The 16,649-nt window shown below is 39.4% G+C and overlaps 1 protein-coding gene across 1 annotated transcript; it reads left to right on the plus strand.

Annotated features, from left to right (window-relative positions):
- Positions 1-1,443: 1,443 nt before the first annotated feature.
- On the plus strand, positions 1,444-16,151 carry LOC118423681 (fibroblast growth factor receptor-like). The gene is made up of 21 exons (XM_035831917.1): positions 1,444-1,612; positions 2,580-2,715; positions 3,646-3,737; positions 4,175-4,357; positions 4,918-5,102; positions 7,203-7,363; positions 7,817-7,946; positions 9,208-9,327; positions 9,551-9,658; positions 9,905-10,003; positions 10,609-10,784; positions 10,923-11,061; positions 11,359-11,619; positions 12,037-12,066; positions 12,219-12,380; positions 12,785-12,970; positions 13,448-13,629; positions 14,226-14,309; positions 14,472-14,689; positions 15,000-15,134; positions 15,442-16,151. Exons 4-21 carry the CDS (start codon positions 4,260-4,262, stop codon positions 15,710-15,712), a joined length of 2,745 nt encoding a protein of 914 aa, XP_035687810.1. The 5' UTR covers positions 1,444-1,612; positions 2,580-2,715; positions 3,646-3,737; positions 4,175-4,259; the 3' UTR covers positions 15,713-16,151.
- Positions 16,152-16,649: the final 498 nt, after the last annotated feature.

The following is a 16,649-nucleotide window of genomic DNA, read 5'->3' on the forward strand; positions in this document are numbered from 1 at the left end:
TGAGTGTGTGTGTGTGTCATGAATATGACGTGATGATCGCGCTCGATACATTTGACGTGTGGGTGGGTGGGGGGGGGTAGTTCTTCTGTTCTTGTCTTGCTTCTTAAAGCATCTAGCTGTTGGAGACTAATGGAAGTGTCATTACTTTCACCTGCTGACATCTAGGTTTTTTTTTACCATGGTTAGTAGCCAGTCGTGCGTGGGGGCTACTTTTCACATTGGCTTTTCGTTAGTTTATGTAATATTTACTAATTGACCATTAACGTTTTGAAGACGCTGCTACACGTGCGATGTTGTAAAGAAGTTGAGAAATAGTATTTGCTTGAAAACTAATACCTGAAGTTATTTGTCGCCATAAACGTCCGTATGCATTTTGAAATTCTAGGTACATGTATCTAATAAATATTCGCTGAATAATTCCAATTAGATAAGAAAAAGAATGAAGGACCAACACCGGAAATACAACTTCGTAGCATCGTTCCTCAAGTCGAATCGAAGCACAAAGTTTTTGTTCTGCACTTTACAGGCTTTTCATTTGACGTCACCTGCGCCATGTTGGATTACAGCGTACCTCGTTAACCACACGAAGATGGTGCTGCTTAATTCAATTACCCGCCAACATGGTCGTCGGAGGATTCAAATGATAATTAGTATGACGTCAATGAAAAGCCCGTATAGCGAATCATACATTGTGCCTGTCAGTGTCGCACGGACTGCTTTTCTGCATGATGCCGCTAGATGTCACTACACACTATATCTGGCACGTTCATTTGAAGTCAGCCAATCATGTTTGTAGTTTCTTGTATCAAAGAATTGATAAAGAAAAGCCGCTTTTTTGTACACACAGAAGAAACCATTAAAGTAGAAGAATAAATCTCGGTCACAACTATTCAGACATAAAAAGCTCGACAAAACACGTCGAGAACTTAAGAAGAGCCGTAGCCGAACCTCTGCTTGGGGAGTAAGCCCATTCATGACAGAAATTCATGCTGCGGCGAACATCGAAAACGTGGGCAAAAACATGAGTATTTCTACAACTTGTTACCACTGGTCACCGTACGTGCATAAAAAATATATGTCTATATATACAGATAAGCAGACATATAGTTAGATTAGATAGGTAGATAGATAGGTCTTCACAACACCCCTAGGGGAAAAAGGTCAACTTTGACCCTCGTCTTTCTTGTGGAGACTATGCCAATGTGTACAAAGGGACTCGTTGCTGATTAAAACCGTCCTCGTTTTGTTATACGTTAGCTATATATTGTAATATTCGTAAATACCAGATAGGAAATAGATATTATTAGGGATATAAAGACTAGAATCTACCCGTTTTGCAGTAAGACGGGATAATAAAAAAAAGTAACCTCAACGTACCCTTTCTGGAATGGACTTGTCCTATTACGTCAAAGGTAATCAAGTGTGGTTCATGCATCATTTGCACAGCAAACGCAAACAATTGTTTGTTGAATGTTCCCTATTTATGAGAGAAGGAGGAAACTCAGTGCTGTTAAAATTCACTGATTTACCAGACTGCAGTGAGTCTTGAAATAGAGAATTTGAATGTTGGAGATATCAGATACTGGTGTTATTAAATAGCCATATATTAAAGGTGAGTGCCATACTTTGCTTACTCATAGTAAATACACGTGTCGTGTATAGTTGATGCTACACCCTCTTTGGCATAACAACGATAATGTAATTGCCAAAATGATTCCGTAAAACATATTTGTCAATATCAGGAGCTCTGGACATACAACAATATGTCGGTAAGAACCGAGAGCTAAATTCTGTGTACAGGCTGGTGACGGTTATAAAAGCCAAGCCATGCTGATAGCTTTAATAGCGACAAGAATTTTTACCAAAGTTGTTTCCTCTAGTCTCGTCAGTGGGTTCGACGTCACCAAATTTCACTAATTGTGCTCTTTTCTATTTGCAGCCATGTTGGTACTTTGCTGCAGGGCATAATTTTAAGCCAAAGAAATGATTATAAAACATCACAGTTAGAAATATAGGTTGTATTCATATTGTAATATATCATTTAATCTTTTTATTAGTGTACAAGTTAACGTTTTTGTAATTGATTTTATGTAATAACCTTGTATTTACTTCCCAATGTGAGCCCACGACAACAGCCAATGGCTAATTAGGCAACCTTGAATGATTGTTCAGTCCTGGGAATAATTGTCCTCCTGGCGATTCTTTGGCCAATTAAACCTCCCAGAGCTGATCTCTGCAGCAGATAAGTAAATCTTGCCCTGATCTGTGCTGCTGATGCAGATTTACTCCCCCATTCGATGGAATTTCCAGTGGTATGCAACTTTTACATGAGTGATACCCCAAACTCATGAAAAAGCTCAGCATGACAAGGTATCAATATGGCCATCCCGTATATAAAAAGGCTCAGCAGGACAAGGTTATGAATAGATATGTTGATAACGCCTTCTAGGGCCTGAGTTATAGATTATGTTGCGTTTTTCCCTTGAGCCGTACACACATCGTTGGGATTTCCCCATGATGAGTCATCGTCAGGATGCATTCAACCTTGCTTTTGTTCCGTTTATCTGTTTTGACACAAGGTGACACAGCGGTTTTGGCAGGAGCCAGCTTTCACCTGGACTGAACTAACGAGAACAATACAGGGCACTACCGTGCTGATACTGTTTCTACAATATCGTAAAGCACAGAGCTTCGGCATGAGAGCTTCAATATGAAGTAAGTATTACCCAAGATTATGAAAAAAATTAGCAAAACCGACACTGGAATAAATAAGAACTTACCGGAAATGGAAGGTAAACGGAGTCCACTCTAAAGGTTTCGGTTAAGTCACGATTCATGTCATTGTTGGTTTTGTTTTTACCTCCATGAAAAGTGGTGATAAAGAACGTCGAAGTTCAATGATGTTCGGTATGTAGATGATTTAAACAGAGATGCGCATAGTGTCATGTATATTATGAAAATTAGGGATTAATTTGCATAATCAAAGAGGACTATCTGTAGTGTTTTTTTTATAATAGCAGTTAGATACTGTAAATGCATTTATGTTCGCGGGGATTTAATTTCGCGGTAGCGGGAAAATGGACTTTTCGCGGTGGTTTTAATTTCGCGGTATCACCATGCACTGTAGTCTCTTACTGTTATGGAAAAATATTCGCGGTGGTTTTAGATTCGCGGTGAAGCATTAATCCACCGCGAACATTTCTGCATTTACAGTATTCGTAAAATAGTCATGGCAGGTGAAACATTAACAGATGCTAGATACAGAAAAGATTTTGCATAACATAATTAACACATAATCAATGTGAAATTACCATAGTTCCATAGCGATAAATGGCGGGTTAATCTACTCGTACATACGGTGCATAGATTATGTAAATTTGCATGTCATTTGCATAATTCATGATGGAATGAAAACGTGGAATATTATAAAACAAAATTCAACTGCACGTACGATATATGTGTTTTGGTTAAAATACATTGTTACATAGATAACATAGAAAGGCTCTAGATCTGTTTCTTATGTTTATAAGAAGATGGGAGAACTACGCATGCATGCATTCATTCAGAATTTCGAGTGGATTAGTGGATTTCCTGAAATAAGATTTAACACAGATTTAAAAGTAACGTACTGTACATATTTTCCAGGTTCCAACAAAATGCATATCTACTGCTTTTGATATATGTACTCGTTTTCAATTCCAACGCATGGAGACGTCGCCGCCGCCGTCGTCGTCGAGGTAATGGCCTCTAACTGATATTCGCATTTGTATAATGGATAATGATGATGATCTGTTCTTCAACTAAATTAGACCGCGATTATTTTCTTTCTTGATAATAGAGAGGACCGGTGGCTTCAGCGCGTATGACTTCTTTTTCTAATGGCATGGTATTGAAGGCAAATTACCTTTCCTCGCATACATCACTTTATATTGATCCACATTATATGGGATTTTTTTACAACTTTGATACCAAAAATATATGCTTTACATTATATATGCTGCTGTGTTCACCCTGTTATTGACCAAATTGTATGAGATTCTATACGGAGATGCTTTGGATGAATGCCACAAAATTTCAGTCACATATAAGGGCACAGTCAACTTGAAAAAGATAGTAAGTGACATTTTTTCAGACTTCGTGTTGTTTTTGTAAACAAATGCCGCTATCTTTTCAGCAATAATAGGCTGTTCCACACAACCACCTAACCAAGCCTTCAGCTACCTGACCGGCTGTACTTCACCATACACACACGGGGAGACATGCCACTACGAGTGTCATACCGGGTACTACAGAACATCTGGTGGCAACGACTTGACTTGCTCAATGGGATCATGGATTGGCGAAAGAATTCAGTGCAGTATGTATCAATTTAGGTAGTAAAAAGACAAGAGTGCAGAAATATGAACTGAAATGGCAGAAAGTAGAGTATATTCCAAGTCACGGGGAGGGTTTGTGAATATTATTTATCATACATAACGCCCAGCAACACTTTCCTATAAGGTTGTATTAATTGCGTCCCAGCCCACTGACCCATTTAAAAAATGACAAAAAATATTATCAGATCCTTTTGACAAAAAATTTAAAAGAATTGAAAACATTTTTTATGATGACAATGAAAACCCCCTCGGTGACTATAAACTCTAAACAACTAGTTTGCCAACCACCTTTTCCTGCAAATAAAGATGCTGAGTCAAATCGGCGGTGGAAGATTTTTTTATTGAACTGAAGGTGATATGTAAAAGAATGCTAATTAACTTTCTATTGTTACATGTATGGTTTCTTTATTCGTACCATGTACAATAGCTTTCAGACCTGAACTTACGAATGAACTTCCTTGCATTCGATTGTGTCATTTGTATTTATTTTTCTGTACAGTTCTTTGCATGTGTCGATGGCTTGTCATTTTTCTTCTCTTAGTGCCTTTAGCCCGTCTGCACCTCCAACCCCAGCATTCAGCTACAAAAGCGGCTGTTCTTCCCCCTACTTGCACGGGAAGACGTGTTACTATGGGTGCCGCTCTGGTTACTATCCAGCCTCGGGAAACACGGAAAGGACGTGTAATAATGGGGTATGGACTGGAGATAAACTTGAATGTAAGAAAGGTAAGCATCTTCAACGTGTATCTAATAGTATACCCAGAAGAGTTGACTATAAGGAAACCGACCAAAACAATCATCGAATTTGTCTACAATGCATAAGGGAAACTACATGATATGCTTTGTATTATATATATATTACCAACTACATGTAGTACTGGATTCCAAAACATGACCCATGCCATATGAAAACCCCAACCGATACTCGTGTATAGCAGAATAGTAAATTCTCTAAAACGATTACTCAACAACGAAATTTTGCTGAATATTAGAAAAAAAACATACATGGTGCAAAACGAATTTTAGTCCAAAACATGCATTCCCTGCCATGTTCCATGGGATGGACGTTGACTAATTCGGTTACAGGCTAAACGTACTTCCAACCTTTACATCGTTTGCCACAGTGATGGTACACCTAAACATTGTAATTGGCGTTGTAGTGAAGCTGCTGCGCATATTTGGTGCGTTGTTGCGTCCGAGCGATTTGACAGAGCGTTTAACAAATTACATTGAAAATATTATATCTTTTTACGTTTTATGTGTTTTGTTGTCTTTTTAGCCATACTTGTTCGTTTGATATCCCTATTATATAAACTCTGCACAAAAAGTTTCGCATATCAACTTTGGTTGATCATATTTCTGTATCGATTACAATGTATCGATATCAATTGAAAGCTTGTGTGATTCTCTTTCCTATGGTGTCAAACAGATTATGATTTTAAACTCATGAAACAATCACGGGGTCTGCTTACATGAGTGGGTCACCAAAAAAGTGCCCAAATTTCCCTGCTTGTGTTAATATATAGATACAGTATCCTTCTGCTGTTACTGGTGCGTGTCTCGGAGATTCAATCAATCCTTTTCTCGCGTCATGTTCGGTATACAGAGCATACAAGTTTGTTTGGGCACATCTGAGCAGAATATATCTGCCCTTTTGGCAGTTGGATGGTCAATTCAAAACGTTAAGGCGGCAATGAGAGCCGCACGTTGACAAGACAAGAGTAACTTTCAGCGTTTGGTGGTGGAGGCAGCTTCATGGTGTAGAACGGTATAACCGCCATAGGAAAATAAGAATCGCCATCATTTCAGGTAACCTCAATGTGGTGAGATATAAGGGCAGTGCATCCTCCTTCTAGTCTCAATATCCTACCTCTTCAATATTGGACCAAATTCCATTCTGCAAAATTACAACATCCATCCACACAGAGCAAAGACCATTGCAGACTACCTCCAGGATGCGATGCTGGAGTACAGTATTAGGATGGAATATCCTTCCTATGACTTATGGCTAGCACTTGATCGAACACCTCTCAGTTCAAATTGTTTGCTTTAGTAACAGTGGCTTTCATTGACATGTCCTGTTTATTCAACTTGTCATCAGTCAATACAACACAAGTCAATACAAACGGATAAAGAGGAGCTGAATAGAGTGTTCAACTTCAGTAGGGTAATTTCGGCACGTTTTGTTTTGTGACTCCCTGTATGCAAGCAGGCCTGGTGCTCGTTCCATGAATTTACAAATTATAGAATAATCTACTCAGATGTACTGAAAATAAAGTTGGATGTTCTGTATACCAAAAGTGATGGTGAAAGGGATTGATTGAATCATTGTCAAGGCCTGCGGCCATAACAACCGGGCTATTCAGTATTGTACTATTGAGTAGAAACAAGGAAATTTGGGCACTTTTTTGTGTGTCCCATTCATGTAAGCAGGCCCCATGCTCGCTTCATGAGTTTACAATCATAATGTGTTTGATACCATAGGAAAGGGAATCATACAAGCTTTCAATTGATATATAATACATTGAAATTGATGCAGAAACATCAGAAATATGATCAACCAAAGTTCATACGCGAAACTTTTTGTGCCGAGTTTATAAAGCCAGCGGTAACACAAATTCAATTTAGAACGCAGCGCCGCTGCCAGCGTGCCGCATTTTCCGTGAGATACTCGCTTTACGTCGTGGAGAACAGCAGTATATTTAGGGATATGCCATAGCCGTAGTTCATACAGAGGGATTTGTTGTAGCATACTTTCATATTTGTCGCTCAACGTTATTACAAAATAACTTTAAATCTTAACAGAATCCACATTTTTATTTTCAGAGAGTTTATTCTCCAATGCCGGGAGTTTAGATGTCGAAATGGTCTGGACTTACCGACTGGAAACTGGCATCACACCCCTCTTTGAGAATTGGAAGAAACTACCAAATACAGGGATAGCAAGTAGGACCACAGTGAACGTCTACACGTCAGCACTTTACATGGTCAGTATCCTCACAAATGCTATGGTCACAATGGAAAATGGGTAGCCTGCTATTTTTTTTGTAATTTCAGACGTTACCAAACAAGCACCTGTGACTACCTGGCTATTTCGGGGCACAGCGGGGCCAACAAATTGTTGTTGATTTGTAGTTGAAATCAACCCGGGACCCGGTGACAAATAACTGTAACATAAATTTATAATCGTAATAAACATTGAGAGGTGCCCGGCAGTCCACATATAGGCTTCAGTACCCGGCCGGGGCTACACCCATACACGTAACGTAGCAAATGTGAGGGTAGCAAAACGCCCCAACATAGCTAGTGATGTCACCAGATAACCTGGTACCATATAGTAATAACATTATGACGGTTTTAATAGTTTTCCCAGGTTTGTTTTCATGAAATTGACTTTTTAAGTTCATAATTTCACCTGGGTTTAACTGATTTCGTTCCAGGGACGAATAGAGCTGTTCGGACAAGCTAGCCTAAGGCTGAAAAATACAACAGCTGCTGACGAGGGAATCTACCAACTGTTCACAGTGTTCTCCGATGGCACTTCGCAGTCTGTCACTGTATCTGTTGAAGGTTTGTTGTGGCCCGCGCGCGCACAGGGAGAGTAAGGTTTCAATTCTTGTGAGAACTTTATTGATTGTTAGGCCATGTTGATTTGATTATCTGGATGACATCCTCTGGGAATTACAACACTGATGCGAGCGGGCGAATAAAAAAAAGTTTTGCCAAAAAAAGTTTCCTTCAGTATGAAATCTAAATTGTCAGGAAGGTTGAAGATAGGACTGAAAACAAATAGTATGGTATATCAACAGTTAGATGTTGGGACCAGTACATCCTACGGGTGCAAAACATTTATTTCTTGGACCTTGAACGGGTTTCGCCAATTAGAAAATGGACACACCATGTTGCAATTGGGGTCTTACGGGGGGCAAGAATACAAGAAGAGCGAAGTCGAGTAGAGTTTATAGTCAATTGTACCAAGTTTCTACAGTCAAAGGTACAAAGACAGTTAGCCTTTATTACATGGAGATGGGATTTTTAAACGCCAGTGGGAGTCGGATAATCAACCAAACAGATTTGTTTGTAGCAATGTTCACCAATTACCATTGTTTTGAGTATTGCCAGTTCTCAAGTTTTCACAGACAATCCTCGGGACCTGAACGGGACCTATACCTGAATTTTCTGTACTGGTACCCACCCCTACCAACAATAAAGTTTTTTTTCTTTCTGTCCTTTCACATCTTATTCTTTGACTTTGGATTTATTTTCATTCTATGGCATTAGTTGTCTGTTTTCTGATACTGATATTTTTTAATCTGCGGTATATACGTGCTCAATTTACAGCTGATTTTCACATTTTACTGTGTGGTCGAAAACTTTTGTTTTTTGGAAATGGCCGAAAATTGATGCGAGCGCGGATGTCATCCATATAATCAACTCAGCATGGCCTTACACTTGTTACAGAGAACAGCTCTGTAAGGATTTTAATATTAAACTCGTTGTATGATAGCATACTGACCTTCCACCTACTCCAATCTTTTAAGTAAGCTATTGCTATATCGTATAGTTGCATGACACCTTTTAATTATTGATTATTTTATTGTATTATATTGTATGAATTCTTTGTATGTTCGTCCGCATTTTTGTAGGTTCTGCCGCTACCAGCCCAAAGCTGCCTAGGCAGACCCTTGTAATGACTTGTCTCATCGTCAATAAAGAAAGAAAGAAAGAAAGAAACAGCTAAAACATGATGGATGAAGCAAATCCTTTGAATATCAAAAGTACGGAGCCTTGAAGACTTACGCTAACTTATCTTTTGCTCTTTTTTTTGCAGTAGACGACCCGTGTGAGAATAATGACTGTTCCTCCGATGGCGGTAGATGTGTTCCACATGGCTACAATTTCACCTGTTTCTGTGGTCCTGGTTATGTTGGTGACGGAAGGATTTGCATAGGTACAGCCATGTAAATTATTTACAATTAACTAAAGGGGTTAACTTGAAAGTTCATCTGTGTTGATAGAAGCCATTCTTGAAATAGTTGAACTGTAATTTCAACTATTGGAAATTACACTTCAGCTATGTCAAGATATAAAGGGGTTGTTGTGATTGTTCGGGTATTTTTGTCGTATGTATAAGTCACGATCTCTTTGATGTAATATACATTCTTAATTTACAGAAATAACGCCAAGGCAACCATGGACGACAGATGCTACTAGTACTGCACCCGCAGATGGTTCGACGACGGGAACTACTCTTTTCACAACTACAGATTCACAGACCACAGGTATTATCTTTAAACTTCCTACTTCTTAATTAAGAGCGTTGAAGAATTGTTATTCTCTTCCAGCAGCTAATCTGGTTTTAAAAAGCGACGTGAGTAGTATAGTAGGGACACGCTGCCTCCAGAATAAATAATAGCAGCGTGTCCCTACTATACTACTGACGTGGTACTAACCCCTGTGCATTTGCTCTCAAGGGCATATATAACTCACGATCCCTTTTATATATGATATACATTCCTAATTTACAGAAATAACGCCAACACAACCATGGACAACAAATGCTACCACACCCACAGATGGTTGGAAGGCGGGAACTCTTTACACAGTTACAGATTCGCAGACCACAGGTACCATCTTCAAACGTCCTACTCCTTAATAGCGTTGAAAAACTACTATTCTCTCCAAGCAGCTAGTCTGAGAGCGTTGTTGTACTAACATCTGTGTATTTGCTCTCAATGACATTGTACAGTTCTATTGCCACAGGGGTCTCCTTAATATGCAAAATCCCTGCATATCCAATAGGCAATACGGACATCAGTACTACGAGTTATCTCTTTGCGCAAAAAAAAGTTTGATACATTCTCCTACGCAGATTCGAACGCTGGTGGACACGGCGTAGTAGAAGAGTACGTTTAGAACTGTACAATGTCATTGAGAGCAAATACACAGATGTTAGTACAACAACGCTCTCAGACTAGCTGCTTGGAGAGAATAGTAGTTTTTCAACGCTATTAAGGAGTAGACCGTCGGGGAGGAAACGTACTCTTCTGGCCGGCCGACTCCCCTAGCGACTTCAAAAGCCCCCTCCCCTTTGCTTTGGTTTGAGAAGCATTTGGCATATGACGTAATTATGTAAATTGGTAATAATCGTACGTAATTTTTACCGGGCGGTAAAAATACTGCAGCTAGAATGACACAAAAAATACGCGATGTTTTTTTCGTATATCTGTAGAAGACAATGAAGTGACGAAAGCAGACCAGGGATCAGTTGCAAAGCTTCATTTGAACTACAACAACACATCTAACATGAATGTTATATTTGAGGCCTGGTGGTTCAAAACGAATGGCAATGACCTGATCGCTAGTCGCGTACATCCTTTGAACGCATCCATATCTCCAAGTTATGAGGTGAGGGCGAGAATTGTTTCATATAACAACCTATTTCTTTCACAAATTTCATAATCGCTTTGGCTGCCTACTATTAAGAGGAAAATAAAAAAAAAGACAGCTAATGATAACGTTTCTCTTCCAATATACCTACAATAGGATCGATTGGAAGTTTTTAGTGACGCTAGCCTTCTATTGAAAGCAGTGGAGCTTAGAGACGCTGGGACCTACCAATTGCTGGCTGCCTTCGATGATGTTTCAGAATCATTGAGGAAGGACAGACACCTTGTAGTTCACTGTATGTCGGCGATACTTATACATTGTTCTTTTTTTTTTACATATATGACTCAATAGCAAAACATTCGTTTGATTTTGTACAATTTCAGAGCCCTGAATAGTCCGGTAGTTTCTTCTGAAGTTGGATCATTGTGGTGTATTACAAATCCATGCTTTTTGTCATTGAGCAAAAAAAAATGCATTTATATTTTCGTACGATGACCCTTTGATGTCTTCCGAAGTTTTTTTTCGAGCTAAAAAATAACATCTTTAAGCTATGAAACAAAAATTCTGCTTGAAATAAAAATGTTTTATGCAGACCCTCCGAAAGATGTGGACATCACTCCAAGTATGACTGCTGCAACGGGAGACCGAGTCATACTGCGTGCTCACACTAGCTGTCACCCGTCAGCTATGTACTCTTGGACAAAAGTCAACGGTTCCCTTGACGGAAATTCGATCGTGAACAGCAGTACTGGAACACTAACATTGCTTAAAGTAGCCGTAGAAGACGGTGGTACATACGTTGTCGACGCTGGCAATTACCTGGGAAGCGCATCGAATGTTACAGTCTTACGGGGTAAGTATCTCTTACTGATATACAATCTCTAAGCATAAACTACTTACACATATCTGACACGTAGGTTGGTAACAGGGTTGAACCTTCGTATTTCTAGACTGCATTCTAAGAATGACATCCAAACAGCCATATTTTTATGTGTTTGTCTAAAAGTGACGTGGCAAGTTAACTCATTATGTGACAGAAATAACCACTGAGAAGGTTCTAATAGAGTTTTTGCAGTTACAAAACAATTTTAATTTTGTAGGACGCGTGCGTGCCTATCACAAGACTATCACATTTTACAGTCGCACGACAGATTGCTCTTACACTGATGGCTCTGTCGTTTCATAATTATTTGACCGATTGTTTTGAATGCTGTGTTGAAATTATAAATGAGTGTCAGATTACTAAGACTTTTTCCTTTTTTTTGCATAGTTGAGGACTTTGAAGAGCCTACACCAGACGGTACGTATTTCAGAACTTAGTACTTTATTTTGTGGTTAAACCCTTGCTTGTTCAATCTGGTAGAAGGGGACTCCATCCCGATATCGATATATCGCATATGTGTTAATGAAATATATGATTTACTTTATGCACCAATTGTATTCATAAAACAGAGACCTTCGATGAATTAGTGCCAATTGCAGTAGGACTGGCTCTGGTGATATTGTCTATGGTGGCAGGAATTCCTGTATATCGGTGGATTAAGAAGCGGCAAAATGAAAGACCTGTTGAAGACATGACAGTTGAAGAAGTTGACTTCCAATCGGATTTGCAACGTAAGTTCCATGTTGCTTTTCATCATACTTTTCTTTTCCAAAATGATTCATTTCGTATTCAATGCATTAAAAAAAGCCATAACTAAGTTGCAGGATCAAATGTTAGGCAACAGTATATCGATGGTATCCTTGCACAGGAGACACTAGTCAGTTTACAGTAGACAAGACACACAGGCAGATGCGACAACCAAACATGAAAAGAAAGCCATCTGTAAAATAAACTTCAAGGATATATTAATTAGGACTAAAAAGACATGTTACAAGTTAGGAATGTCTTTTATCTTTTTGTGAGTGTGACGCATGGCACTGTTCAAGGGATTGTGATTTTTAAGTAGTGCGTCCTGGAAGTAATATACATTCTTTACACGATCTGTTCATATCAAAATTCCTGTTTTATTTCTTAGGACTGCCGTTTCCTGCCTCCGTACCGCCTCGGCCACAGTTCCTCACCTACGAGATCGATCGAGCCGATTTTGAACTGAAACAACAGATTGGTAAAGGGGCCTTTGGTATCGTCTATCTTGCCTCTTTGAAACGCGACGTCAATGGTCATCTCACCACAAAAGACGTGGTGGCGAAGACTGTCAACGGTACGTATATATCGACAGGACATTTCCAAATTTAGTATTATTTGTATCAATAGCCGTACCATGCATTTCGTACAAGATTCAAGATTTCATTTGCATATCTACATAAATTAAGCAACAAAGCAATTAACGTTACCAATGTCATGACCAACGTTTGTTTCGAAGTTGTAAGTCGTAGAGGATGGGCCACGTATAACTTGCACATTTTATCTGTTCACTCATGCTTTGCAACGTATAGGACAAGTAGGATGCGTACACTCTCCAAGTAGCGGTTAGGTTCCGGCTGTTTTTGACGTTTTTAGGTGTTTTCATTGGGCTTTCTATTTTGTACAGTTTTTTATGTATCGAGAGTAGGATTGCAAAGTGTTGTAAAAGTCATATGAAAATAATGAAAACAATGGATCTACAACTACATGGTAATTTCACAAACAGGACAAATATTCACCGTCATCGGCGATTTTGTGGTTGTTTATTTTGCAGAGGATGCAGGAGAAGAGGAAACAAAAACATTCATACGAGAGATCGACACTACTATTAACCTGAGGCAGCATGTCAACCTGCTGGGTCTGATTGGCTGCTGTACAGTGTCACGCCCTCCCTACCTGCTCACGGAATACATGCCGTATGGAGACCTGAAACATTTTCTACTCAAGTGCAGGAAGGTAATAAAAAGATATTAAAACTTGTCATGTAACCACAAGTGATGTAACCACAAGTGATGTAACCACAAGTGATGTAACCACAAGTGATGTAACCACAAGTGGGACCATACCATTTCTTACATGCGTGGTGATTAAAGCAACCAACTGTACATAGTGGCGCATATTCATGATCATTTTTAGATGGTCCGCCAATAATTTTGAAAGACAACGCGAAGAAACCTTGATATATATCGTAATTCGTTATTTTCCATGGCATTTATGTTGGTAAGTTGGGACGTTAGGTTTTTTTCCACCGTGCCAAAATTGCAGGCCAAAATACAAATAACTTTCGCTGTGTCCACAAAAACGGGGGCATTGTTTGCAACCTGTGCGTGTGTTTTAGTGTTGGTGTGTGTCCGTATAGCTATTTGAATATTTTGTGTCTACGATTTCCTTTGCATGATAAATCACTACAGTCAGAAGGCAGTAAGTTATGAGTAACCTTCTGAGTGTAACTGTAATTTATGGCGTATTGTAGAAGCAATTTGGCAAATTTTGAGCTTATTGCGATAGATATTATTAACTCTTTTATTCTCTCATGTGAATTCACAACAAAGCCAGAGGAGAGGCTCCGGGACAGCATGTATAACTTCACAGAGATGAAAGTTTACCAAGTTGCACGACAGATAGCAAGTGGAATGGTAAGTCAGTGATAATTTGCAAAGGTGGAACATTTTAACAGTATTGAGGACTTGTCAACTCTTGGTTTCAGACAGGAATGGTATATGTCAATTGAAATTTTGAAACGCATAGTTTAGCATAATTCACTATAGGTCACTTGATCTAATTTTCGTTCTCAACAGATATTTATTGCCCAAGCTGGATACATCCATGGCGACCTGGCTGCCAGGAACATTCTAGTAGGGAAGAAGCTTCTTGTGAAGATTGCAGATTTCGGGCTTACCACAGACATCTATGAGAAGGGTTACCAGCGGCAGGACGGGGAACAGAAGATCCCCCTGCGGTGGATGGCACCAGAAAGGCTGCTACGTGAGGGGCGATACACCAGCAAGAGCGACATGTGAGTGTAGAAACGTTATAGATATATAGTAAATCCATGGAATCCGGAATGTCCATAAGGTTCACAGCAGAAGTGTAACAAACATACAATTTGAAGTATAAGGATTACATCCAAGTAATTCAGGGTTGCGTCACCCCTTTGGAGGTACCCTCACTTGACTGTCTCCAGTCAGTTCTTCATCTTGCATATTGCTAGCCATGAAGGGCCTAGACACTGTAATAGTTGTATGTTGTCCCCTTAATTTTTTCATCCATTATGGACAATCAGTTGTTGCATTATATATATATATATATATATAATATTTTCGCAGATGGTCATTTGGCGTTGTGCTGTACGAAGTCGCCACTCTAGGGAACGTTCCATACCCAGGTCGAGAGCGCACTCTTCTTGAAGACCTCCGCACAGGGTACCGAGAACCATGCCCTCCTGGCCTCCAAGAAGACTTGTACGTAGGCAATAACTTTCTGATGTTAGATAAATCAAGATGCCTACCTGCCTGTCTGCCTGCCTAAGTGCTTATGCCAGAGACTGGTCCTTTTCCCCTTTCCGTCAGAGCTTTCGGAAGACTTACGACCCAGTCCCGTATCTTTTGTAATTCGATCCTTCCAGCTCCTCAGACGTCTACCTCGTGACCATTTAGATGGGGGGGGGGGGGTGTAATTATACAAAAATGAATTGTGAATCATTCCTATCTTTAGTATTATTGATCATTAATAAACTTTCAATTTTGTCTCTTAATCTGAACCCGAAAGGTATGCTATGATGCTGCGGTGTTGGCAATGGGAAGAAGACGACCGGCCTGAGTTCCAGGAGTTATATGACGAACTGGACGCTGTTGTAGACTCCATGGCGTTGGATTATGTAAGACCTCGTTCCAGCTCGCCAGCTCGCCAGGCTGAGGTTGAAGAAATACCTTCAGAAAGTACTTACGACATCCCGAAGGCCGCCAGATTGCGGCTACAAATCGCTAATAATGACAGCGGCGAGGAAGATCATGTAGAGTTGGAAATGGACTCCTTGTAAACTTTCATAATTATATAGATCCATATCTACATGGAATGATTTGCACTGTAAATAATTGTAAGTATTCGTATGTGTTACGTATGTCATATGTGTACCTTTATGTCCAGGAAGATTAGCAGTGTACAATATTTGATTTTGTATCACAGATAATGGACAAATAAAGCCTCTCAAAGCCTCTATTCCTCAAACACAAAGCCTTGAAAACAGCAGGATGTTTATACTGGTGACATATGCGACACGGACAGAAAGGAAACATGCATGTAAATTCCTTGCGTGAACTAAGCAGAACATTACATAGTGAGTAGAAAATTCTATGACAGTGAAAAAATAAAGCACGCGAATTATTTATTTACTTTAAACTTCTATCACGAACGTTAACTTTCAAGATAAATAGATGTAAAGCGTTAAAACTTAAAAATGAACTTGCCAGCTGAATGCACATAGTTGTGAATCTCTACCATTTTATACATATCATTTAGAAGTCGTTGTTAAATGTTCCCTACAAAAGGCAAAGTCTGATGTACATGGATGTGTGACTTTTAGTTTGTTAAAGGGGATATATATTAGTACGGTCATAAGGATAGTTCTGAAAGAGAATTGTTTTCCAGATCATGTTTCCATTACGTTAACCTCTGACCTCCGTTCACACTTATTGATTGTGATTTTTCCTTTATGTTTAATTCATTCATAATGTTTGACTTTCTGCGTTGTTGTATAAGTTTTGAATTTAATGATTTTAATTAAATTAACATTCGACTCAAGGCTAATTAGTGTAAGCTGTTTGGTAATGTGGCGAATACAGCGACACCGGGCCGTTCCTGTTCTCTATAAAGGGCGAGCTAGTGTAAGGGTTTCAGATTCCTAATTGGCTTTGCGTTGCACCATGCATGACATTGTGTTCCTGTAAGGTGAGAACGTAAGGCGAGAGGGTCCTCAC

Source organism: Branchiostoma floridae, chromosome 9, assembly GCF_000003815.2.
Source record: "Branchiostoma floridae strain S238N-H82 chromosome 9, Bfl_VNyyK, whole genome shotgun sequence".
Taxonomy (NCBI): domain Eukaryota; kingdom Metazoa; phylum Chordata; class Leptocardii; order Amphioxiformes; family Branchiostomatidae; genus Branchiostoma; species Branchiostoma floridae.

What these genes read in the sequence shown, in the direction of transcription:
- LOC118423681 (XM_035831917.1), top strand. Translation starts at nt 4,260, where the DNA reads ATGCCACTACGAGTGTCATACCGGGTACTACAGAACATCTGGTGGCAA. An exon ending in ACACGTCAGCACTTTACATG is followed by an intron (nt 7,364 to 7,816) that starts GTCAGTATCCTC and finishes ATTTCGTTCCAG; the next exon opens with GGACGAATAGAGCTGTTCGG. An exon ending in TTCTACTCAAGTGCAGGAAG is followed by an intron (nt 13,630 to 14,225) that starts GTAATAAAAAGA and finishes TTCACAACAAAG; the next exon opens with CCAGAGGAGAGGCTCCGGGA.